The sequence below is a fragment of the Anopheles funestus genome, chromosome X (genome assembly GCF_943734845.2).
Source record: "Anopheles funestus chromosome X, idAnoFuneDA-416_04, whole genome shotgun sequence".
In the NCBI taxonomy this organism is placed as follows: Eukaryota; Metazoa; Arthropoda; class Insecta; order Diptera; family Culicidae; genus Anopheles; species Anopheles funestus.
Window position 1 is genome coordinate 19,654,992 of NC_064597.1, and position 25,674 is coordinate 19,680,665.

At 45.1% G+C, this 25,674-nt stretch overlaps 2 protein-coding genes across 2 annotated transcripts; both read right to left on the reverse strand.

Moving 5' to 3' along the window:
* Positions 1-7,050: 7,050 nt before the first annotated feature.
* LOC125764469 (uncharacterized) lies at positions 7,051-10,728 on the reverse strand. The gene has a single exon (XM_049428767.1). It carries the CDS (start codon positions 10,726-10,728, stop codon positions 7,051-7,053), a length of 3,678 nt encoding a protein of 1,225 aa, XP_049284724.1.
* A 10,275-nt stretch (positions 10,729-21,003) lies between these two features.
* Positions 21,004-24,036, reverse strand: LOC125764472 (uncharacterized). The gene is made up of 3 exons (XM_049428776.1): positions 22,518-24,036; positions 21,180-21,344; positions 21,004-21,074 (listed from the first exon to the last, which is right to left on the reverse strand). Exons 1-3 carry the CDS (start codon positions 24,034-24,036, stop codon positions 21,004-21,006), a joined length of 1,755 nt encoding a protein of 584 aa, XP_049284733.1.
* Between the last annotated feature and the right edge of the window lie 1,638 nt (positions 24,037-25,674).

Consider the following 25,674-nt stretch of genomic DNA (forward strand, 5'->3'; position numbering starts at 1 on the left):
ACACTAGCTTGGATCATCAGATATGCGGATAACTTGAAGCGAAGTGTGGATGGAAAGCCCAAGTATTTTGGCTTGCTTACGCAAGAGGAGATGGAGCGGGCAGAAAGGGTTATGTGGCGACGAACGCAGGGAGAATTCTTTCAGGAAGAAGTACGAGGTTTGAAGGATATGGGCGAGGAAGCTAGATGTCGCACGGTATCAAAGGACAGCCCAATATACGGACTCCTACCCTACGCGGATGAATTCGGTATTTTGCGAATTAGGGGTCGCATTGGTGTGGCTCCCGAACTACCATACTCCGCGAGGTTCCCAGTAATCCTACCGCGCGACTCTCGGATTACTCATCTATTGGTGGATATGTACCATCGACGATTTCGACACGCTAATAACGAAACCGTAGTGAACGAGCTGAGGCAGCAGTATCAAATTCCCAAGATGAGACGGTTGGTGGCGAAGGTGGCCCGATGCTGTGTATTCTGCCTGATCCGACGTTCTTTGCCACAGATCCCCCCGATGGCGCCTCTTCCGGCACAAAGGCTTACTTCCCATGTACGGGCCTTTACATACGTAGGTTTGGATTACTTCGGACCATTGTTTGTTCGATGGGGTAGAGCAAGAGAGAAGCGCTGGGTAGCGCTTTTCACATGTTTCACCGTTAGAGCCATCCATTTGGAAGTCGTCAGCAGTCTCTCCACGGATTCGTGCATCATGGCAGTAGGACGATTTGTGGCGAGAAGGGGCTCACCAGTTGAATTCTTCAGCGATAACGGGACTAACTTCCAGGGCGCCAGCCAACAGCTGAGGAGGGAAATTGACGCGCGAAATGAGACCCTGGCTACCACCTTCACGAACGCGAACACCCGGTGGACGTTCAATCCACCTGGTGCACCTCACATGGGAGGGGTATGGGAGCGTATGGTGCGCTCGGTAAAAGCTGCGATTGGAACGGTTGCGGAACTTCAACGTACACCCGACGATGAGACATTGCTTACCGTCATGGCGGAGGCGGAAGGCATGATCAACTCTCGACCTTTAACGTATCTTCCGTTAGATTCGGCGAGTCAAGAGGCCCTTACTCCCAACCACTTTCTGATGGGGAGCTCGTCAGAAGTAAAACAGCGACCGGTGGCGTCAACAAGCTTGCAGGCAGGTCTCCAAAGCAGCTGGAAAATGACGCAAAACACATTCTGGACGGAATGTGGAGACGATGGATAAGAGAATACCTTCCAGTTTTGGCGCGACAAACGAAGTGGTTTGAGCCGGTGAAGGAGCTGGTGGTAGGAGATTTGGTACTAATAGTGGATGCCGGTGTCAGGAACCAATGGAAGCGGGGAATGGTCGAACGCGTGATACCTGGAGCAGACGGACGGGTGCGGCAAGCTTGGGTACGCACCAACACGGGGACCCTAAGAAGACCGGTGGCGAAGTTGGCATTGTTGGAAGTGAGACATGGTGACCAGCAACCGTCTGGTCACGGGCTGGGGGATGTTACCAAAGCAACGTATGCGAACCCTGCAACCGGGCGAAACGGTTGTCAGAAGCGCCCGCTCTGACAGCGCTCAAGCTGGCCACACTGCTGCTGAGCGGAATTAGTAGCGTGTGTGAGCGGTGCGCATTCGATCGACAGTTAGAACAAAAAGATAAAAGGCAGCGGATCTAAGGCGGACCTTTTTTTGAAGTTTTTTTTGTGTTTTTCCTGCGTGAACTAAAAGAGGAATTTTCAATAAATTATACTAACAAACGCCGAAACGTGCCGCAAATATCTTTACAGTCACAACAATCGAATATATTTAAAAAGAACATAACGGATCAAATAGTTTACAAAAAAATAAAAAAGCTTGTTTTCTCGTTTCGGCAGATTTTATAACAACGATACCGTCGTGGTGAGTAACACACACAGCAATATGTTTTGAAGCTATATTCCATTTCAACTCGTGTATTCAAACCTTTCGTTTCAACTCACTTCTTTACTCTATTTGCACTCGACTAGCCGCGACGTATGCAAAGCCTCATGAGTGAGTAAGGTAGTAAATATGCATTCCATTTCATGCCCCTGCCGATCAGGCTAGCCCGCTTGTTCGCTTATGCATGTCTGATAGTTAGGCAGAGCGAGAAGTATATTCATTTGGCAAGTTTGGGTGTTGTACACATGTAATTCGTTTCAACTCATGTGTATCAAACGTTTCGTTTCAACTCGTTTTTGTTTCAACTCATTTTCGTTTCAACTCATTTTTGTTTCAACTCATTTTCGTTTCAACTCATTTTCGTTTCAACTCATTTTTGTTTCAACTCATTTTTGTTTCAACTCATTTCCGTTTCAACTCACGTATTTACTCTTTTAGCAACTCGACTCACCACGGCTACATGTTTACACTCATGAGTGAGTAAGTGAAAAAAGAGTCGCTAAGACTCATCGTGATGAGTGAACGAAATTCGTTCACTACAACGTTTCAACTCACTATCTCACTCTTACTCACTTTGCACATCTCTAGTCCACTGTAACATCGTTCAATTTCCTGTAATCAATTACTACGCGGAATTGTTTCTTCCCTGATGCGTCTGATTTTTTTGGGACGACCCAAACGGGAGCATTCCATGGCGAGTTAGAATGTTTTATAATTAAACATTTTAGTATTTCCTCTATTTGTTCTTTAACTACAGCTTTATGTGCATGTGGATACCTATATGACTTTGTGTATATGGGTTTGTTATTTACAATATTGGTTTTATGTTTCACTTGGGTAATTGCCGACAATTTTTGATTATCTTTTGGGATAATTTCCTTGTTTTTGGTTATTGTCTGTAATAACCTTTCTCTTTCATATGAATTCAGATGGTCAATTCTTACGAGTTTTACTATAGATGGATCATAGTTATTTCTTGTACAGCTTGTAATATGGAACTCTCTCGACGATGGTTGTATCTGATATTTATAAAACTGTATTTTTTTCTTTTAATAGAGTCAATCGGCCTCAGCACCGACTTCGTTCGCCGAGATTCGAACGCCGCGACACTCAATTTTCACTCACCTTCCTTTAGAAGGTGCTCATTCTACCGTTCGTTTTGAATATGAGTGATTTTTGAAAAAAGTGAATCATATAACGGTTATGTTCGTTCCGGTAGTATGAAAGAAAACCCCTGACGTTTTAAGTTGCGGATTCGGGTAGAATTTGCACATTCAATTACGGTTGTTCGAACAAATGATGCAATATGTTGCACATAGGTCAATGTTTGAAGATTTTTATAATACTGATAGCATTTTGTGTAAAAAAAAACAATTTTTTCGAGAATCCAAAACTTGTTTTAATGGGAACTCTACACGAAGCTGAATTATTTATTAACCCTTTGCACTCGAGCGGAGCCGGTCCGGCGGCCAGTCGATTCTAAATGCTAACTCGAATTCCGACGAAATTCGACTGAATGGAAAGCTGCACGTGGTATTAAAAGGGACAAAAATGGACTGCCAAGTTTGTTTTTGACCGTAGCACGCCTGGAGGAAGGCGAGAAGTTACATATTGTTGTGACATGTGTCCATACAAGCCTAAGATGCACCTTGGCTATCATTTTACAAAATATCATACCAAAAATAAATTACAGAGTGTAATAATTATCAATGTTTATTGTCTTCGGTATGCAGATGAATATAATAGTGAATTTGTATTCACGAGTTGCTGGTTACGCCAGCGAAAAAGGCGGAAAAATGTTAAGTATGGTCCATGATTAAAATGAATTTTAAAATCTCTCTCTCCTCTTGACTTTAACGACCTTTAACGAGGTCACGCTGGCCATTTCTGGCTTACTAGACTTATTTTACCACGCAGCCGGATAATCAGTCCTTGCTACGGGGGGACGGTCCGGATGGGATTTGAACCCGGTCCTGCCGTGTGCTATATTAGTTTTGCTATTTTATACTTACAATACTAGTGTTACTGTAAAATGATTTCCTGTTTAGGTAAAACAGGGGACGATCTTTCGGTTTCCTAATTTTTACATGAGTTCCATCTACGCACATAGTTACGCCCTCAATCCCGCTTTTCAAAAGGATTATATTCCTTAGCTTCTTGTCTCTCTTGTTCGTTCATAGCTATGTTTATCCAATCCCCAACCAATGAGTGAAGTGGTTGTAATGTACTCCGAAATATCTTACTAAAAGTAGTTTGCGCCATTGCTTTTTTTCTTTTGTAATTACATGTGCTCTTTGCGCATCAATCGAAAAATCGAGACCATCAAGCAAATCCATAAAAATAAATTTAGAAATCCGAAAGATATCAACGAATCTGCAATGTAATATCCAAGTATGTAATATACGGCAAGAAATTAAATCATAGTTTGCGTACGCTGTTTCAGTCAAAGCAAGAGGATTAGAGTTATATTGAAGATTCCTCCTAGGTGTTCCTAGTTTCTGCTTCGACTCGTTTTCTGCATTAATGGAATTATATAGGAACTGCATTTCAAACCGAATATTTTCACTATCAGCAATTTACGAATTATAAAACTAGGCGCTCTTAAAGTTTAAAACACAATGAAAAGCAAAGACGCGCTTATTTTTTGACAAGGAAAAAAATTAACTTGAACGACCAAGTATAAACGATAGATAAACATATTTGAAAGCACAGACATGCAAACCTAGAAATATCAGCACTTGAGCCGTGAAGTAAAGATGTGCTTTTAAATGTCATGGTGCTCTTATTTTCGTGAGCGCCGAACGGATTTCGGCGAACGAAGTCGATGCTGAGGCCGAATGTCTCAGCTTTATAGCCTAGGATAGCCTTTAAAGTAGATAATGTTTCAGTGCCTAGTAAACCATCGAAAAAACTGTGAAACTTCATTTCGTATAACTCGATTGGTGGTAAATTTAGCCCAAGGAATAATGCTTGACTTTTAAAACGTAGCATACAGTTTCCATACATGTTTTTTACTTTTGTATCACAACACTTTTTTGATTTTTTAAGTATTCCTGGTCGCAACAGGTTTTTGTTGGCAACAGAATCAATAAGAATATTCAACGTTTGATTGCTGATTGTTTGATTTATCTGTTACTTTAATGTATGGAAAGAAATTGTGTTTATTTTTTGTTATACCGGGTAGCAATTTTCCGAAGAAACACAAATTTTTCATCATCATTTGAATTTGTATTGTTTTCAAAACATTCGTGATTGTTTGTTGATCTAATAAGGGTTAATTTGGAACGTGTTGTACTTGTGTCCATGGGTACGTGATTATCCTTTGCCTCGTTTGAATGTGTTGGTTTGTAATTAGCAGCATGCAATCTTGCGTTATATCAAGCGTTCGGGCTACGATCGTTTTTTTTTATCCGAATTAAACTTACTCCAATTGGGTTGAACGATCCCATCAAAATCTCGCTTATTCTTTAGCTTACACAAAAATGTGTACGCGTCATGAACATCTTTCGGGCGTGCTGCATGCACATGTCCAAAATAATCCTCCTGAAGGCCTGCTGTTGTGAACGCAACGGTCAATCGTTCTAATTCACGTTTTTCAAATACATTTCAAACTATTATATGATCATTTAAGAGAATTACAAGCCATAGATTAGACTCGACGTCGATCAAGACGAACGTAGCACAGGCAATAAGTTCGAGAAGAAAAATGAATAAAGAATGGTACGCTGTTCTAAATAAACAGGACGCTACGCGGGATCGCCTGGCCAACTTAGGTTCATATCTACTGTTACGTATGCGACAAAATTCAAAGCGTACGCGTGAGAATTCGAACTATCGTAAGAAAGGGAATTTGAAATAGCTACGCAACATAAACGTATTGACATCCTAGAAAAGACATGTGGTTAATCTCAGCTTTCAGGTCAAATAATGTTCTACCAACATAAACATGTTGACATCCTAGAAAAGCCATGTGTGTAATCTCAGCTTTCAGGTCAAAATAATGTTCTATGAGAAAACGTAAGCGCAATTACATATCGATGCATCTCAAAGACCCTATGCAACATTAACATAAAAAGATCCCAAATCCTTACCCACTTCATACGTTACGTAACATGATCATAGTTTCAGGCAATATCATAAAACGTCCAAAAAGGACGAAGCACTTGACAATCGAAACTAAACATATTACCCGGCAATAAGAAAAGGCAGCATAACTGCATACGGTCAAACTATAACCAAGGAAAGTAAAACGATACAAGGGTACACAACTTAAGTGATACCACATGTACCGAAATGCGTGTGAGATATTGGTACAGCCTTAGAATGCCTACCCAGAACTCATGTAAACATATGCCCGGATAAGGCATCTAGGACAACGTTATCCAAAGGGAAACTATCTCTTCCTAATTACCCATCTCACTCTTACCTCCATTTCTCACAACTAAATTTTAGTATATAAGAAACGAATATTTTCAATAAAGGCACTTACAAGTTACAACGCAACAAGAACGGTCGTATCCGCGTTTCAGTCTCCTTTAAACTTCTAAAAAATATCGCGTCTTCGCGTGAATCCCACTCCAGTGGATTATACCTGCCATGAATGCTGCTAATGAATCTTCTTCAATAAAAGAGCTAATTACATTCCAATTATCACAATACTTTTGATTTTGTTTTGCAATATTTTTAATTTTTTCAACTATTTCCTTATGCACGTTATAATATTTGTGGATTGTCACGTTTTTAGTTAATTTCCATTGCCAAAGTTGGCACTTGTATCTGGAAATATACTGTCGATCTCCAAAAGCGTCTGTTTTACGCACACGTAGCCGTCCGTTAAAGAAAAATAAAGAGCGATTCGATCAATTAAAACTCGTTACAATTTATTGCCACTTGCTTTGTTTAGCAATTAACGCACCGAACAAGAGAGCATATCATCGATCGCACGCAGCTTAAATACTAACTCACGCAGGATGCGGTGAGAGAATTTTACGCATCAAATTCTCTCCCACGCACGCTCCCATATGATACATCGATATCTGACGTGCGAACACGAGGTCATCGGGTCAAGTGCGTATCAAAACGCACGTATTATTTTGAATTTTGAAAAGCGGATTAACGCATCCTCGCTTGACGGTTTGGAACAACGTTATGTTCCATAACCATTTCTCCCCCCTTTGGGACGCAAGCGACCGTCCCAAATGTTACACGAAGGTGGAGGGTCTTCCTCTCGTTCAGGACTTAAAGGCCGCACGTAGCTACTAGCTGGAGTCGTTGGAGCTTGCCCGTAGCGCGACCGTGAACCCATCGCAGGCTGCATCATAGACTCGTCATCCAAGTTTCCCGCTACCGTTGTAGGGGCCGGCTCAACAGCAGCTGTGCAGTTGATGTCCTTCTCCGTAGCGTCAATCGGAAGTGGCGCCAACAGCCGCACGTTTCGCTTGTAGGTACCGCTGTTTGTGCGAATATCCGCAACGCGTACCATTTCGTCCGGTCCCACGTAGGTTTTCGTGATCACCCCCAATGGCCATCGTCCGACCGGGAGGTTATCATAACCCACTAGCACGATTTGTCCTACTTGTACGTTGGGTGTTCGTCTCGTCCATTTGGCGTTACATCGCAGCTGCGACAGGTACTCAGCTCGCCAGCGTGACCAAAATTGCTGAGCCAATTTTTGCACGCGCTTCCATCTCGTCTTGACACCGTCCGTGTCATCGTCCTGGATGGTAGCGGGAATTGAGAAGGATGCTCGAGCGATCAAGAAGTGCGCTGGCGTGAGCGCTTCTATGGTCCATGGACTGGCGTGGATGGCTGTCAGTGGTCTGGAATTGAGAATTGCAGAAATTTGATGGAGCAAAGTTTGCAACTCGATCAAGTTGAGTTGAGCGCCTCTAGCGGTGGATTTGAATAACCGTTTGGCCACCTTTATATTGGCCTCCCAAAGACCGCCGAAGTTTGGGCTCCGCAGTGGGATGAAGGAGAACCGGATTCCCTTCTCGGCAGCTAAGCCCACGAGCTCGTCCTGGAAGGCGCGATTGTTGTATGCCTTGCGTAGCGAACTCAACTCCTTAGCCGCCCCCACGAAGTTGCGGCCGTTGTCTGAGTAGATCGCATCTGGTCTCCCACGTAGGGAAACAAACCGAAGAAGTGCTGAAATGAAAGCAGACGTAGATAGGTTTTCAACCACTTCCAGGTGGATCGCCTTAGTCGTGAAGCAGACGAATAGACACACGAAGACTGTAATCCACGGCTTCGATTTGGTATGTGGGATTACGTCGAAAGGTCCACACAAATCCACCCCCGTATGGGTAAAAGCAGGAGACACGTTCACCCGGGCAGCTGGTAGTTGACCCATTTGTTGCTCGTATTGCCTAGGCCTGGCACGCACGCATACAACACATCGGGATAACACGCCGATTACTGTTCGTCGAAGATCTCGCATCCAGAATCGTGTCCGAAATTCTGCCATCACTAGTTCCGTTCCGGCGTGGAAGTTGTGCTCGTGCAAGTATCGGATGATGGTGCGTGAAAAGGGATGGGACTTCGGTACTAGAATCGGCAATCTCGCTCCATCCGTCATTTCCGCATTCGCCAATCGTCCCTGTACGCATATCAGATTATTCCTTACTATAGGGTTAAGGTGTTGAAGGGGCCCCTTAGAAACAACGTATCCCAGTTTATGCATTTGTTGTGTTTCATTTGGGAAGGACGTAGCTTGCATTACAACGTCGTCAATATTAGGCTGTGGGCATAAATCTGTAACGACAAAGTCCGGACCGTTTAACCAGAATCTCATGGTATCATATCTCACCAATTTGCTGGCAGGAAGTCCTCTAGACACGATGTCCGCAGGATTGAGCTTCGTTGGCACATAACGCCAGTCGTTAACGTCGGTCGCAGTCTGTATTTTGCCTACCCGATTTTTCACTAAGACATCCCATTTCGAGTTGTCGGAACGTATCCAGGCTAGTACGACCTGCGAGTCAGTCCACCATTTGGTTTGTTGGATTCGGGTACCAAACACGTCCTTTATCCTCACGTAGAGTTCTGCCAACAATAGAGCTGCTTGGAGTTCTAATCGAGGCAGCGTCAGCTGCTTTAAAGGCGCTACTCTTGATTTGGAGCAAACCAGTCGCGACTGCCTGTCTCCATTACCATCCACATAGCGTGCGTATATCGCGCATCCATATGCCTTTGTTGAAGCATCGCAGAATCCATGCAGGATACTATTTTCAGCTTCGCTTGGTAATGCCATTCTTGGGATGTGAAGCTGACGAAGGATTGGTAGTTGAGCCGTAAACTCATTCCACTTGTCCACTGCGTGGTGTGGTACACACTCATCCCATGTCAGATTGTCGAGCCACAAGTCTTGCATGAGGATCTTTGCCGTGACGATCACAGGGTGCATGATGCCAACCGGATCGTACAGTTTTGCGATTCTTGCTACCAGGCATCGCTTGGTTAGGGAGCTTACGGGCAGGTGAAAGTCGTCGTCGATGATCAGCTGGAACGTATCCTCGGTAGGGCACCATGCTAAACCTAGCATTTTGATGGCCTGCCTATCGCCGATTTGCACCGTAGCATCAAGGTGATCTTCTGGCACCTCGTTAATTACTGTAGGATCATTGGATGCCCATTTCCGCAGCGGCATCCCTCTATTCATGAGCGCGCGTTCCACACCGGAACTAAGCGCACGTAGCTCGTCTGCCGTTGCAGCACCCAAGGACAGGTTATCCACGTAGAATGACCGCTGAATGGCGTCGGCGATTTTGGGATCAAGTGACCGTACTTCATCGCCGGCTTCGTATAACGCCCTACAGGCAAGGTACGAGGAGGAAGCCTCACCATACGTGACAGTACGTAACCGGTACATTTGTGCGGAATCGCTCGTCTTTTCGCGCCATAATATGCACTGCATCCAGGTGTCCGGTTCAGCTACCCAGACTTGGCGGTACATTTTCGCTATGTCAGCCGTCACAACCACTGTCTGCGTCCTGAAGTACAACCATATGTGAAGGAGGTCCGGCTGAATTACTGGACCTATGGCTTGGAGGTCATTGAGTGAAATCCCGCTGGATGATTTCGCACTCGCGTCAAAGACTACACGAAGCTTGGTAGTGGTGGAGTCAGGCTTAATCACACACGAATGTGGAATGACGTAGCGAACCTTATGCAGTTCGCCTGCGGGAACAACAGCCATGTGTCCTAGTTCGAGGTACTCGCGCATGAACTTTCGATACTCCACGTAGGTTGGTTCGTGCCGGGACAACTTTCGTTCCAAAGACAGTAATCGTCGCTGTGCCTGCTCGATGGAGTCGCCTAGTTGGTTCAACTCCCCCCGTAGGGGAATGCGGACGATATACCGCCCATCATCGGCGATTCTCATATGTCGCTTGAAGTGATCCTCAAGCTCGTGGTTCTTCAACGTTGTCTGATCCGGAACTTCAGACGGTAGTTCCTCTACATTCCAAAACCGTTCGAGGCTCACTTTGAGGTCATCGATGCACGTAGCCTTGTGGCAACTCTTCTCGTAGGGACTGGTAGACATGGTGGTTCGAAGCATACCTCCAACAACCCATCCGAATTTGGAGTTTTGTAAGATAAGGCCGTTGGGTAGGCGCTGGAATCCTAACCCAATCGAGTCGAAGCATATCCCGGCACCTAGTATGGCGTCAATCGGCCCAGGATTGCAAAAGCTCTCGTCGGCAAGTAGTTTTCCAGCTGGAAGTTTTAATTTGTCCTGCTTGATGCTACGAATGGGTTGCGTGCTAAGTTCCGGTATCACGTAGAAGTTGGAGCTAAAACGGTAGGATCCATTAATTGCCATGACTTTATCCCGGACTTGGTTCGATACAGGGAGTTTACCACTAATCCCCATTAAAGTTAAACGTCCTGGTAGCAGCGTTAGTTTCAACCGCTTGGCGGCAGTCGCAGTGATGGCTTGGATTTGACAACCAGAGTCAAGTAGACAGCGGATCCGTTGCCATTTACCCATCCCGTCCTCAATCGGCACAGCGACGGTTGCCAACAAGACGTAATTGTCCAAGCTATGGACGCTGCTAGTTGTCGTTGAGCTGGAGTGCGACGCAGGCAACACGGAGCACGAACGCTGGACACCACGTGACGGCGTTACACACCGACCGCGTGGATCGGCCATCGCTGGAAATGCACCACCAGCACCTGAAGATGGCGGCACGAAGCGAGAACGGGGCACGGAGCACAAACGCTGGACACCACGCGACGACGTTACACACCGACCGCGTGGATCGGCCATCGCTGGAAATGCACCACCAGCACTTGAAGATTGCGGCACGAAGTGAGGACGAGGCACGGAGCACGAACGCTGGACACCACGCGACGACGTTACACACCGACCGCGTGGATCGGCCATCGCTGGAAATGCACCACCAGCACTCGAAGATGGTGGCACGAAGCGAGGGCGGAGCACGGAGCACGAACGGGAACGTACTGAGGGAGGCAGGTAACCAGGACACGGAGACACGAAATTTGTACGAAAAAACTCGCAACATAATCGTCACTTCGCTGAATCGTTACTTTCCATATGAAGCATCGTGTGGTGCTTTTTGCTACACACTAGTTAATTGGCCCGGTTACAGGGCTACGCAAGAGATCTACGTAATGCCGATTCTATTGAGTTTTCGTCACATGCAGAAGGATATCATTGCGACCTGTTATCTGCATGGATTTGCCGGGTTCTAACCTCAAACGCGTTCCCCAAACGAAGCACTTAGTTAGTTATTAAGCATCAAGGGCAGCGTTTTCAATACTTGACCAGTGTTGTGTCGATACAGCGGTAAACTTTGACGATACTACGATACTTACAGTTAAATCCAGCCTTACTGAATATGCCAATTTACTTCGAACATCATATGTGTTTCATCTGCTATAACCAAGAGAAACGATCCGATTTGAGAATTATACGTTCTTTTTGCTGATTCGAAAGTTGGTCACGTCCAATTTCAACCCGGCCATCGTGGAATTGCATCTTTTCAACCATCTAAAATTTCCAATTTACTATCCATTTGCGTAACGGACTTGGCTCCGTAGAATTGCGCACAATAATTCTAATACAATCGCCAAAATAGGTAAAATTCAAGTATGGAAAATTTTGTTAGAAGGCTGAGAAAACTACCATTGAGGCACACTGGACGTCTCTTCAATCTTGATTTCATAGTGTGTCTTTGTAGGATCGACCACGGAAAAGGAATATTTTCGTAGCGCAGACATGTATTCCGTTTTCTACAACCAAAAAATATAGAAACTTGTTGAATAAAATGTCTAAGGAAATTCCAACATTCCTTACCCTTACCGACAACGCATGAGATCAGTTTAACTCACTATATTAATGGATGTTTTCGCTGTTTTTCAAAATTGGCTGTGGTCAATTGCGGCCCGGTGGCCCGGTTCCCCGATCCTAGTAATATTATCAACATCTTCATCAGCTACTGCTTTTGTCCTGGACAGGCAACACCTGGTATTGATTTCACTCTCCTTCCTTTTTAAAATTCCTTACAACTTCAAGAGGTCTTGGCCTGTCATTGCTGCCTTTCCTTGACTTCATTTACCCGTAGCGAGACTGTCGGTCCTGCGTACGGGGCTTTGGCCCGGATAGGATTGGAATCCTGGTCCTGTGGTGTAGATACCGGCGCCACAACCATTCTACAATTCCGCTTAGTAATTCAAAAATGTAAAATCTTCGTGTAATTGCTTCCAAATAATATTCTGGTGGAAAAATGCAGTTCCTTTTGCTTTCTTGAATACTTTCACTTGGCCAACACACTCTGGAAACCGCACCAATTGTACCATTTGTTAATCCAGCCTACTAAGGAATATTTAGCATCGTCCTACCGTAAACCATCGTTTTGAGCATTTGACCGTATCGATTCACATTTCTATAAGTTGAAGTAGGCTTAGATCCTGCACAACAACCAAAAAACCACATCAATCTAGTGAACATGCAGGGTTTGTTGATTGAGCTTTCATATTGGGCAAATTATAGTTTTACAACAGTGCCTTAGAAAAACCGATATGCCAACACTGCAGTAACGCTGCGTTACTGCACGAGTAGAATTTATATAGCGATTTGGCACCTTTTCTCACTTGGGCATTGCGCAGCGGCGTGCTGACTGGAAAAACAGTTCACGCACTTACCTTTACCCATTACGTAATTTACTCGCTCGTACGTATCGAGTTTGCAGTTCGGGACACTGTGGGCCCACATGGCCCTGTTTATCACACGCGTAACACCGTCGAATGCTTTCCCGGCGGTCCACTGTAGCAACACTCACTCGCGGGGTTCGCGCACTTGTCGACTGTCGGTTGCTTCCTGGATCGACCGTGGCAGCAAGCATCGCTCTTGCTGGTCGCACCTTTGCACTATTACAATCACGATCTGCACGGATTGCGGCCCTACGCGGTTCATAATAGATCAAGCTCGACAATCTGTCGAGCTCGTCGCGCAATTCCTTCCACGTAGGAATGGTTTGAGCGTCCAGCCTGCGTGAGATCCTTGTGATGGTCTCATCGTCCAGCTTTGACATCACTATAGTGACCAGCAGACTGTCCTCTCCCACGCTAGGCTTACGCCCCGATTCGCCTGCAATCTGTCTTGCAGCTGAAAGCGACGTTTCAACCACGTCGATTATTTTCATCAGCCCATTAGATGACGCCGTAGTCATCTTGGGCAGGTTTGTTATGTGCCGAAAATGACCGAGGAAAGCCACGCGCTTTTTATAAAACCGCTCTTCGAGCTTCTGCCATGCCTTATCAAAAGGCATGCCAGCGTTTTCGAACGCCTCGCAACTATTTCGAGCGATTTCACACCGGTCAAAGCACTTCACCAAAAACGCGTACCGTTCGGCGTCTCCGGTAAGGCCCGCAATGCGCTTCTCGAAGCGCCCCGCGAACGCTGGCAATTCCGACGGATCACCGTTGAACTTCGGTAGTTCAATTCGCGGCAGATGATCCGAACGAGAAGGAGCTGAAGCAAGCGTTACGTCGAACTGAGAGGCAGGTGGGGCTTCAAACACCATCAGTTTCTTCAGCTCGCACTTAGCTTGAGCGTAAGCTTCCATAAAAGTTTCACGACGCGGCTGTGGACCCGCTATCGCCTCTAAACGTAACGGTGCCCTATTTCCTTCGGCCCATAGATCATTGAGGAGCTCCTCCTTGATCTTGGCCATGGATTGGGACATGTTCCCTTCACGAGCCTGCGCTAAATACTTTCCCATTGCGCCTTCCAGCGATGTTAGCTGGCGAGACGCTTCTTTCATCATCTTCTGATCATCCTCCATAATTTTGTCCTCCGTCGACATTGGCACTCGCACGTAGCACAATTGAGAACGTCTAATGCCGCAAAGAACGACAACGTACGTCACGCAACAGGCAAAAGCACTTTATTTAAAACAAACGCGAACTCGCGAAATCACACGCAGCGAATCACGTCGGGGTCACCAATGTTTTACGCACACGTAGCCGTCCGTTAAAGAAAAATAAAGAGCGATTCGATCAATTAAAACTCGTTACAATTTATTGCCACTTGCTTTGTTTAGCAATTAACGCACCGAATAAGAGAGCATATCATCGATCGCACGCAGCTTAAATACTAACTCACGCAGGATGCGGTGAGAGAATTTTACGCATCAAATTCTCTCCCACGCACGCTCCCATATGACACATCGATATCTGACGTGCGAACACGAGGTCATCGGGTCAAGTGCGTATCAAAACGCACGTATTATTTTGAATTTTGAAAAGCGGATTAACGCATCCTCGCTTGACGGTTTGAAACACCGTTATGTTCCATAACCAGCGTCAGTCAAAATTTTCTTTATTTTTTCGAACTCATGGGGATTTCCTTCCTGGCAAACGGCGTCGTTTGCTTTCTCTGTCAATTTACCACTGACTACAATTTCGTACAACTTAAATACGTCTTCGGGTACCATGGCTCTGAAAATGTTTAGAGTAGTTTCAACTTTGGCGATCCATGCCGAAAGTTGTTTTTTATTACCATCGAAGGTTGATAGCTCTTTCACAGGGTCCGGTATTACAAAAAAATCGTTCTTTCGGGTTGCTGTACACGGGTTCAATGACCGATCTAGTTGATCCTCCACATGTGGTTTATTTAAGGATGTTTCTAAAGAGATTTGCCGTTGCATTAAATGCTGCATAGCAATTTGCATTACGGATAGCTGCTCTAAAATGGTTTGTTCCATCTCGTTACACTTTATCGAGAGACTATTGAGAGATAGTTCCAGTGTAACTGCAGTTGAAATGCACACCTACTCGTGGTTTGATGCTGATGAGGATGAAATAGAACCTGAAATAGATGAAATAGAGGATAAAAGCTTTCAGAATTTATGTGGTTTTCTCTAGCATGCCACATTCACAGAACAAAAGCACTAACACAAATTCACTTGTTTCTCGTTTTTTTCCTATTGAAACGCGAATAAAACCATTAAGAGACGTTGATCCAAAGCGATCTCTTTTCGAAAGTTAGGGTAAAACGTCGTGTTTGGAAGCGCGTACCAGGTATTCACGTGGTATTATAGTAGGCGGGGGGAACCTCAACTCACACGACGGATAAACCTACGTGTCGCGAATGCCTTAGGCGGATCCTGTTGTAGCTTTTATTAATCAGCCACTGCCACTTTAAAAAAAAACTAATGATGAGCTCCTAATCATCTCGATGTGTATCGTTTGACGGTCCGAACAGAAGAGAGCGAGCCGGATGCTGTCGATCAGTCTCTACCATGACCGGAGAGACTTACCGAATGAAAATACTACGTATATAACTTGGTACGGTACTCTCCAGTAGTACTATACCAGGTCCGGGAGTTGAAGATCGAGCGTCCTCGCTTTATCGAGTCTAACTGTATGCCTTGTACATTTTTCTGAGTGTGTTGTGTTTAGCTAACATTCATCATATCTTCGGTTTTCGTTCAACATTAGACTTGTGGCGACCAATAGCCAATAGCCAGGACACAGAGAAGCGCCATCTAGGGTCAATAACGAGAACAAGCAAAATTGTCTAGTGGGTGCCATATGGTGCGAACAAGTAACAAAGGACTTAGGGGAACAAAAGAATATGCGAAAACAGACAGGATCAAACACGAAATCGTTCAAAAACACGGAAATAGGAAAGTTCGAGACATGGCCAGCACAATATAAAAGCGGCGGCATGTCCGAACTAAGTTAGTTATCGTTATACCGTCAACCGACAAGCATCTCGCTGCAGCCCCGAAGGAAGACCGAAGGACGACCAAAGAAGTGGCCAAGTACCAATCGACAAAGAAGGAAGGAAGAACAAATACAAGGGCTCCGAACTACGGAATAACCCCCCAAAGACTTATGTAACCTGATAAACTTACTACCAACAAATGTTTTCCTTCGATTTTGTCTTACGGTTACTTTGTTAAACTTTGCCTTTCGCTTATCCCTGATTCCTTGCTGTTTGTTGTAGACTGATTCATTTTCCTCGGATGTTGGTTCATTTTTCCTTTGCACATTTTGTTTTTCAATGCTTTATGTTGATATTTTTGCAGTTGGAGCTTAACATCATCGAACAACTTATTTATATCTTCCAACATTTTATCCATTTCAAATGGCCTTTCGTCGTTTTCTTTTATACCAAAAAAAACTTCAACAGGTTTTTAGTTATGTCGCATTGTGAATACTGGAATTGTATAGAGTGGTTGTTATTTTATAAATTTCCTTATAAGTTAAGTCATTATATTTTCTCTTAAAACAAAGAAAGATCTCTGTTAAGGTTGTGTAAGGTACGGCCTACTCCGGAAAGTTTGGTACCAAAGGAGGAAGGAAAGGGAACGAGATTGGCTGTTGGACACGCCGAACTAACCAACTCTTGTGAGAGGAAGGAAATAAGGAAGAAGGAACAAGACTAGTCGTTGGACAAGCCAAGAGACATAGCTTATGGAGTCAGGGGGAGAGGTACCAAAAACCAGCAATAATTCTAAATACACCGGGGAATGTGTAGAAGTGTCTAAAGTTCGCTACCCGCCAAGGATTTGCTTTAGATCTCTACACTGGGTGATTTAGGGATAAGAATAAATTCAACTCCAAAATCTTTTCTGTGTAATTCGATGTATGTATTCAAAAATCCTGAGCCTTGAAGGATCTATGGCATTGCTCCGTTGCCAATGCGAAACATTGACATTATATTTACATGTCCAATCTATGGCTAATAATTCTTTTTCAATTGTTCAATAGTTTTCCTCGTGTTTGTTGAGGGTTCGTGAGGCAAACGCTATTGGTTTATCTTTCCCAATACTTCCTTGAGACAAAACTCTTATCTGTAGTGAGTATAAATGACTTTTCAAAATCGGGATAAATTAAGATCTGACTGCTGCTTAGCATTTGTCTACATCTATCAAAAGCAGATATGTACTCTTTAGTTACGTCGAAAGATTCTCCTTTTCGTAACTGTGTAGTAAGTGGTTTCGTAATCTTAGCGAAATCCTTAATGAATTTCCTGCAGTAACCAATTACTCCTAGGAAAGCCTTGAGATTTTTTTCATTTCTTGGGATTGGCCAGTTTTGGATTACTGATATTTTCTCAGGATTAGGTTTTACACCCTCTGGAGTAACGATATGGCCAAGAAATGATACTTCCTTACGTAAAAATTCTGATTTTTCAAGCTAAATTTTAAGATCATACTTTTTTAACGATTCAAATATTTCCCTCAAATTTATCAGGTGTTCTTGTAGGCTAGTCGAGAATACTATTATGCCATCCATGTATATGAGACATTGTTTACCGATGTGAGGCTTAAGGATGTTATCTAGTACTCTTTGTAATGTCGACGGCGCGTTTTTTCAGGCCGAATGGCATTCTAACAAATTCGCAATGACCTTTGTCAACGCTAAACGCCGTTTTAGGGATGTCCTTTTCGTAAACCTCTATCTGATGAAAACCAGAGGCAAGGTCAAGAGTAGTAAAATACATACTCCTGCCAAGTTTATCCAAAATTTCTGTTATGTTGGGGATAGGATAGCGATCACTAACGGTTTTTTGATTTACTTTCCTATAATCTATTACAAGTCGCCATTTAGGTACACCTTGTACAGTACCTTTTTTGGTACGATCCAGATTGGCGAAGACCATGGACTATTGGATGGTCGAATAATGCCTTGTTCTAACAGTTTGTCAATTTGGTGCTGTACCTCCTCTTTATGACAATATGGGTATCGATATGATTTTGTGCATACCGGTATATCATCCGTCGTATTTATGCGATGTTTAATGGCATTGGTGAAAGATAATTTGTTTCCCTCAACAAAGAAAGTGTTCCGTACTAGACGGAAGAGCCAGGAGAGAGTGGCTACTGTCAGGGATATGAGAGAGACAGGGAGAGCGAGGGAGAAAAAGAGACGGATAGCGCGCTGACGGGTAGCGTAAGCGGCTATGACAGGCGAAAGTGAGTTTGTTGCCTTAACGCTACCTTAACGGACTGACGTGGTGGTCCTAGAAAAGACAAAAAAAAGAATAATCCTTCGACTCGTCCATTGCTTCCCCCTTGTTGCAAACGCAACTCTCTACGCCCGTGATTTACCGTTTAAATAACGACGCAACAATCAATATGTTATAATTCGTATAACACTTTTATTTTACTCTGTGGCGGGGTTTTTAAAAACGCGGTACTTGGACGGTTTATAATGCGCAGAGGCCGTTTGCCCTACGCACGCTCCTTATATCCCTTTTTTTCCCGCGATGGCCGTTGCGCTCTCGTTTCGCTCCGATCATTGCCCTTTCGATCATGTTCGAAATTCCTATATTGTCACTTTGACAGCCAAGGTGCCTACATCCTACCCTATCCTGTCAGGTTTGTTTATATTTCCCTACCATTGTTCTGCTATAACCGTTACCATGCGGTTCGTCGGCACGGTTACATCGTAACATTCTCCCCACCGGTATGCCACTTTAGTGGCCTACCTTCATTGTGCCGACGTCCAATAGTGCGATATTCACCGCTGGCCTCTCCAATAAACCACTTAACGTTTGTACCGTCACGCGACGCACCTGATTGTCGATAGTACGACACACTTTGACAATCCGTCCCCTTGGCCAGCAGTTTCTAGGATTGTTCCCGTCTGCGATCAGCACCAGGTCGCCCTCCTCCAGCGGTTTTGTCGGCTGAAACCACTTTGTTCGTCTCGTCAACGTCGGTAGGTACTCGTTCACCCATCGTTTCCAAAACATATCTGCAAACTGCTGTGCTGACTTCCAGGACCTACGTACAGATGGGATGGAATCATCGAACGGTATCGGTGGCTTGCTTCCGTTTGAACTTCCTAAAATAAAGTGATTAGGCGTTAGTGGTGGATCGGCCTCGTCCTCAACCGGAACATCCGTCAGTGGCCGCGAATTCACTATCAGCTCGACTTCACTCAACCTAGCCCGGAGCAGCTCATCTGTGGGGTGATGGGGTAGATTGAAGGACGAAAGCGTTTTCTTCACTGATTGGATCAGTCGCTCCCATGACCCGCCAAAGTGGGGTGCTGCTGGTGGGTTGAACGTCCATTTCGTCCCAGGGTGCACAAACTCAGCCATCAACCGCTCCAAATCGATTAGCGCACACGCTTCCTTAAGCTCGCGTGATGCGCCGACAAAGTTAGTGCCTCGATCACTAACAAATTCTAGCGGCATACCCTTCCTGGCCGTAAAATTGCGTATTGCGAAAACGCAAGAATCGGTGGAAATGCTGTTCGCAACCTCGATGTGAATGCCTCTGGTAGTGAGGCAAGTAAAAATGACTCCCCACCGTTTTTCAGTCCTTCGGCCCACTGCGACGATCATCGGTCCGAAATAGTCGATTCCGGTGTAGGAGAAAGGGTGTTGAAATGCAGCCAATCGCTGATATGGTAGATTTCCCATCGCAGGATTCTGTGGAATAGCACGATGCACCTTGCAGTGTTGACAATTACGGCACACTCGGCTATAGGTGGCTTTCAGTTGTGGGATATGGTACTTTAACCGAATTTCATTAATCGCCGTCTGATGGTTTGCATGCCGATAGTTTTCGTGAAACCAGCTGATCAACAGGCCGGTTACATAGTGACGATTTGGAATTATAATCGGTCTTTTTGTATCATCGCCAACCCACACGCATTTGTCGATCCTTCCCTTCATACGAAGGATTCCGTGCTTGTCGACTAACGGACTCAGTTTATATAACGTGCTCGATTTTTTAATTGGCTGCTTCCACGGATGCCTTTGTAGCTCACCATCGCTTAGTCGCCGAAGATCATCCGCATATTCTTCGTTTTGAATTTGTCGGTATATTGCATATTCCGCAAACTCCAATTCTTCTTGCGCCAACGCTCCAGTTTGCTTGGCCCCCTTCGATGTTCTTGCTTGACAGTTACGCATAAAACGGTAAACGTACGCAACTGTCCTCTGCAGTCTCTTCCACTTAGAAAATCGAGTGAAATCTATCAGCGGTGAGTCTAGTGTGTGATGAAGCAACTGGTGGCGCACTTCTTCATCCGTCTCACTCGATTCCATCTTAGTATTCGGCCACAGGTTGGTTGGTTTCCAGAGGAAATCGGGTCCGCGGAACCATCTGCTGCCTGGATTAAGGTCGGGTAGTTTTTGCCACTTAGTGCCCTCGTCGGCTACATTGGTCTTGGTGGATATCCAATTCCAGTTAGCTGCATTTGTCGTTTCTACAATCTCGCTTATACGTACGGCGACAAACTGACTGTATCTGCGATGGTCCGAATTGATCCAGCACATGACCGTCTTCGAATCAGTCCAAAATACTTCACGTGTGATATGTAGACGATGCGAATTTTTAATCGTGTTTGCTAAGCGTAGTACTGCAGCCTGTAGCTCCAACCGTGGTATGGACGTAAACGTCAACGGAGCGACCTTTGTCTTCGAGCCCACCAATGCACACTCTATCAACCCACTTCCTTCAAACCTAAAATAGGCGACAGCAGCCATTCCGTTTTCGCTCGCATCACAAAAGACGTGTAGTTCTACTGTCGTGCCTTTGGCCGTCGTGGTTTGTCGGTAACATCTGGGAATGCTCACTTCTTGTATGCTGGGTAGAACGGATAACTACACGTGCCACTTCTCAAGCAAGATACCAACGATTTCTTCGTCCCACATGATCTTAGTACGCCAGACCTCTTGAAGTAGGATTTTCAGGTACATTAACAGGTGACCGATTAAACCCATGGGATCATAAATTGACATTAAAAGGCGTAATATCTCTCTCTTTGTAGGTGCTCTACCGTCGAATATCAGTTGCGGATCGTATCGTTTGGAGATTTTAAAGGTGAACACATCCGTCTCCGTGTTCCACCACATGCCAAGCACCTTTTCTGTAGCCATTTCCATTTCGATGGGTACGTTGTTGCTTTCCGAATCAGTGCCGTTCATCGTGGTCTTCACTCTTGCTGAATTGGATAGCCAATTACGGATTTCAAATCCGCCCTGTGAGTGAACGAAACGGACATCACGTGCTAATTTAATGGCTTCTTCCTCGGTTTCTATGCTGGCGAGCATGTCATCCACATAGTGCTCATATTTAATGCACTCGACTGCCCGTGGATATCCGTCAAGAAACCGATCAGCATTGGTATTTTTTACATAATGGACAGTGCTGGGTGAACATGCGGCTCCAAATGTCATCACACATAGTACATATGCTTGTGGTGTGCTGCCAATTTTCCCGTCGTTCCAGAAAAACATTTGGCTACGTTGGTCGCGCTTGTTCATGCGAACTTGAAAAAACATTTCGCGTATGTCCCCGGTCACTGCAACCTTATACTCGCGGAATTTATAAAGGACAGTCAGTAGTCCTACGAGCTGGTCCGGTCCTGTAAGTAGAACAGAGTTTAGACTGATTCCATTTACTTTAGCCGCAGCATCAAACACAATTCGAACTTTTCCCGGCTTGTTCGGATTGATGACGGGAAAGATCGGTAAATACCAATCATGTGGCTCTTTGATGCTTTGCTCAGTCTGGGAGAGTTTTCTTATATACCCGCTCTGTTCGTACTCCTGGATTTTTGTGTGCATTGCTTGAGCTAGCACTGGGTCGCGGCGTAACTTTCGTTCCAAGCAGTCATGACGCTTCAACGCCATTGCACGGCTATCTGGCAGCTTGGTAGATTCAAATTTCCACAGGAGACCTGCTTCATAGCGTCTGTCTAGTAGCCGCACGGTGGAAGTAAGAATGTTGAGCGCGCGTTCTTCATCATTGGAGCGTAAGGACTTAGCAGGATGATACACTCCCAACGACTCAAAAGAGAAGTATCTCCTTAACGCTCGATCCATTTCATCATCCCTTTCTTTACTGCAGGGACAAATATGCACGTTCATGTCTTTCATGGTATCTGCCGTGCTTGTCGAAGTTCTGCATGGTCCATATACCACCCAACCAAGTCGAGTCTTCGATGCTGCTGGCTCATCTGCCCCTCTCTCGACGGTTTTTAACGTTTGGGACAGGAAATAGTTGTCGACACCAATGAGCACTCTTGCTGAAGCATTTTTAAATGACGGTAACGGCAGTCCCATCAGATGCTTATATTTGGCTGCTAACTGCGCCGGAATCAATGACTGCTTACTCAGCCCGAGAGTACGAACAGTATGTACCGCAGGCATGTCGTACACATTGGATGCCCCGGTGCCGGATATCTTCACGGATAATTCCACTGATTCGTCCTCGACTCTGGTCTGGTTCCCGGTCCACGATATACACAAAGGGCGAGGTTTGCCACTAATCCCCAGCTCTCTGAGCAGATCATCCTCCATGAAAGTGGCCGAGGATCCGTCGTCGAGAAGTGCGATGGTGTCAACCTTCGTACCATTACCGTGAAGCGTAACCGGAACATACTTCAGCATCACACCTCCGGATGCAGCATCGTGCACGTTGCAGTTAGTATTAACCCGACCTGCTTCCTGTCGGGCGCCAGGATGGAACTGGTTGCTGTTCGCTGAGTGCAGCAATCGATGATGCCGACGTTCGCATCCACTTACTCCACATAACGTGTCAACCGTGCAAGAACCTTGATGTTTGCGAAGACACGTCCTGCAAATACCTTCACGCTTAATAAGTGTCCAACGAGAACTGACACTCATGCTCTGGAGTTTACTGCAATCGGACAATTCATGGCCACTCTCCTGACATCCATCGCAACGCTTAGTATCACACTCAGCCACTGTTGGTTTGGCTGCTGGTTTTATTACTGGACCTGTGGAATGAACGTTTTGGTGAGCGTACTTACGGTCGTGCTGACGATGGCTATTGTCAGTTTTTACATCCTTATGACCGGTAGTATGCTTGACCCCTCTGCTGGCAGCGCGCACTAGCTCCTTCGTCCATTCGTTGAATGTCGCCAAAGTGACGTGCGTATGACCGTTTTGGTAGTAATACCAGTTCAGCCTCACGTACGGCGGCAGCTTGTCCACGAGCTCCTCTAACAGCGGTCCTCCATCAAAGTAGTTGTGCAGTCCGGAACCCGTAATAGATGCGCAGAAATTCCGCACAGCCACACCATAATCCACCAACGTGTCGAAGCTGTCGTCCTTTATAGGCGGCGTGCGTCTTATGTTGGCCATCAGCGTGTTCACCACTAGTTCGGGACGTCCATAACACTCTTTCAGGATCTCGATGGCCTCCGGAACGCTGTCAGGATATAACAAACAGCTGGCAACTGCTTCACGCGCCTTCCCTTTCAAACACGCTTGTAGCCGCAGCATGTTCTCTCCGTTGGTATAGCCGCATATCGCAGTGGAGTGCTCGTAATACGATATGAAGGCCATCCACTCCTTCGGGTTGCCACTGAATGCTGGAAGCTCTTTGCTCGTGCACTTTCTCGCCGAGATCTGGCACTGACTAAACGTCGGAAAACTAGTTGTATTGTTATATGCCGATTGTCGTGTAGTTTCTGCCGGCTTAACAGGCACAAAACTAACGGCCGGTCTATATGGTTCAACACGCGGCTTTGGACTGCTTGTAGTCGGACGCATAGATTCTTCCAGCAGCCGTTTCTTTTCGGCCATACGGCGTTGCTCACATCGTTCAATTGCGAGCAATCTCTCTTCAAGCAGCTGTTGTTCGCACTGCTTGTCTATCCTCTCCATTTCCTCCTCGATCGCCGTAGATCGTGCTGCGGGGTTCCTTACGGACGTATTCCTTGGCGGCACATCGATAATGTAAGGCGGGAGGAAACTACTCTGCGGTTGTACCGGCCTTTTGGCGGTGGCTTGGGCACGAACCACTGGTTGCCTTTGATCAGTTTCACCTATACGGTCCGTATCACGTAGCCACTGATCAATTTCGTCTTCCTTTTCAGCAATCGACGAAGTTGTGTCCACCACAACTTCCGCTATTTCACGTTCGATCGCTTGCAGCTCGCGCTTGGCTTCGCGAGCTCTCCTTACTAACTCGTTCAGTGTCTCATTTCGCGTAGATGACGCCCTCGAGGATGGCCTCGATGATGCCCGTCCAGCTTACGTAGGCCTGATCGTTGAATTGGCCAACGGATCTGTGCTGTTCCTGCCGGATCCACGGATGCTGCTTGGTCTACTGACGGAGGGGGGAAGCAGCTCCAGCCCTTCGCAAATAGGCGCTCCTTGATTCGGGATCGGTGTACGGGACATTCTGCAAGCTTCACTTCACTTACACTCACGACGTAACGAGTTATGAATCGCGATAAACTACGCGTTGTAATAATGTAACTACGCGTTGTAATAACGTAACAATCGCGTTTTTAAAAAAATGTTGCAAACGCAACTCTCTACGCTCGTGATTTACCGTTTAAATAACGACGCAACAATCAATATGTTATAATTCGTATAACACTTTTATTTTACTCTGTGGCGGGGTTTTTAAAAACGCGGTACTTGGACGGTTTATAATGCGCAGAGGCCGTTTGCCCTACGCACGCTCCTTATATCCCTTTTTTCCCGCGATGGCCGTTGCGCTCTCGTTTCGCTCCGATCATTGCCCTTTCGATCATGTTCGAAATTCCTATATTGTCACTTTGACAGCCAAGGTGCCTACATCCTACCCTATCCTGTCAGGTTTGTTTATATTTCCCTACCATTGTTCTGCTATAACCGTTACCATGCGGTTCGTCGGCACGGTTACATCGTAACACCCCTGGTGGAATATCCAGAAAGTATCTCGAAAACTCAAAATTAATTTCTCTCGCTTTGTTTTCTCTTCTGGATTCAAATGATCTATCTTAGCTTTGAGAAGGAAATCATCGCATCTGTTTGAGATTCCCCTTCATGCTGATACACAAGCTCATACTTTATCAAAGTTATTACATTCAAATTCAAAAGCTTTTTCCAAATCGCATGTAATTTTCGACTCATTATTATTGCAAATTACGACATTGGCTACATGATTGTTTGATTTGTATACACCGGGTACAATGAATACGCTAGGAAATATTTCTTTTTCGATGTAAAAATCGCCATTATCAAAACGTGTTTTTATCCCTATAATATGATATTTGTTAGGTTCTAACGTAACGCTTTGAAACTCGGAATATTTTTTAAACATAGGTATTTTTATTTTAAACCAGATACTCCAAGTACATTTTCTGTAGTTATAATTTTAGCTTGGAGCTTTCTTAAAGTCTCATAACCTATCAAACCATCAAAAAAATGATTAAAATCAAAAATAAAGAACTTAAAGTCTTGTGATGAAGGAATTTTTGGAAATGGATTAAACGACACGTATTTATCCACCTTATACAATCCATGCACACT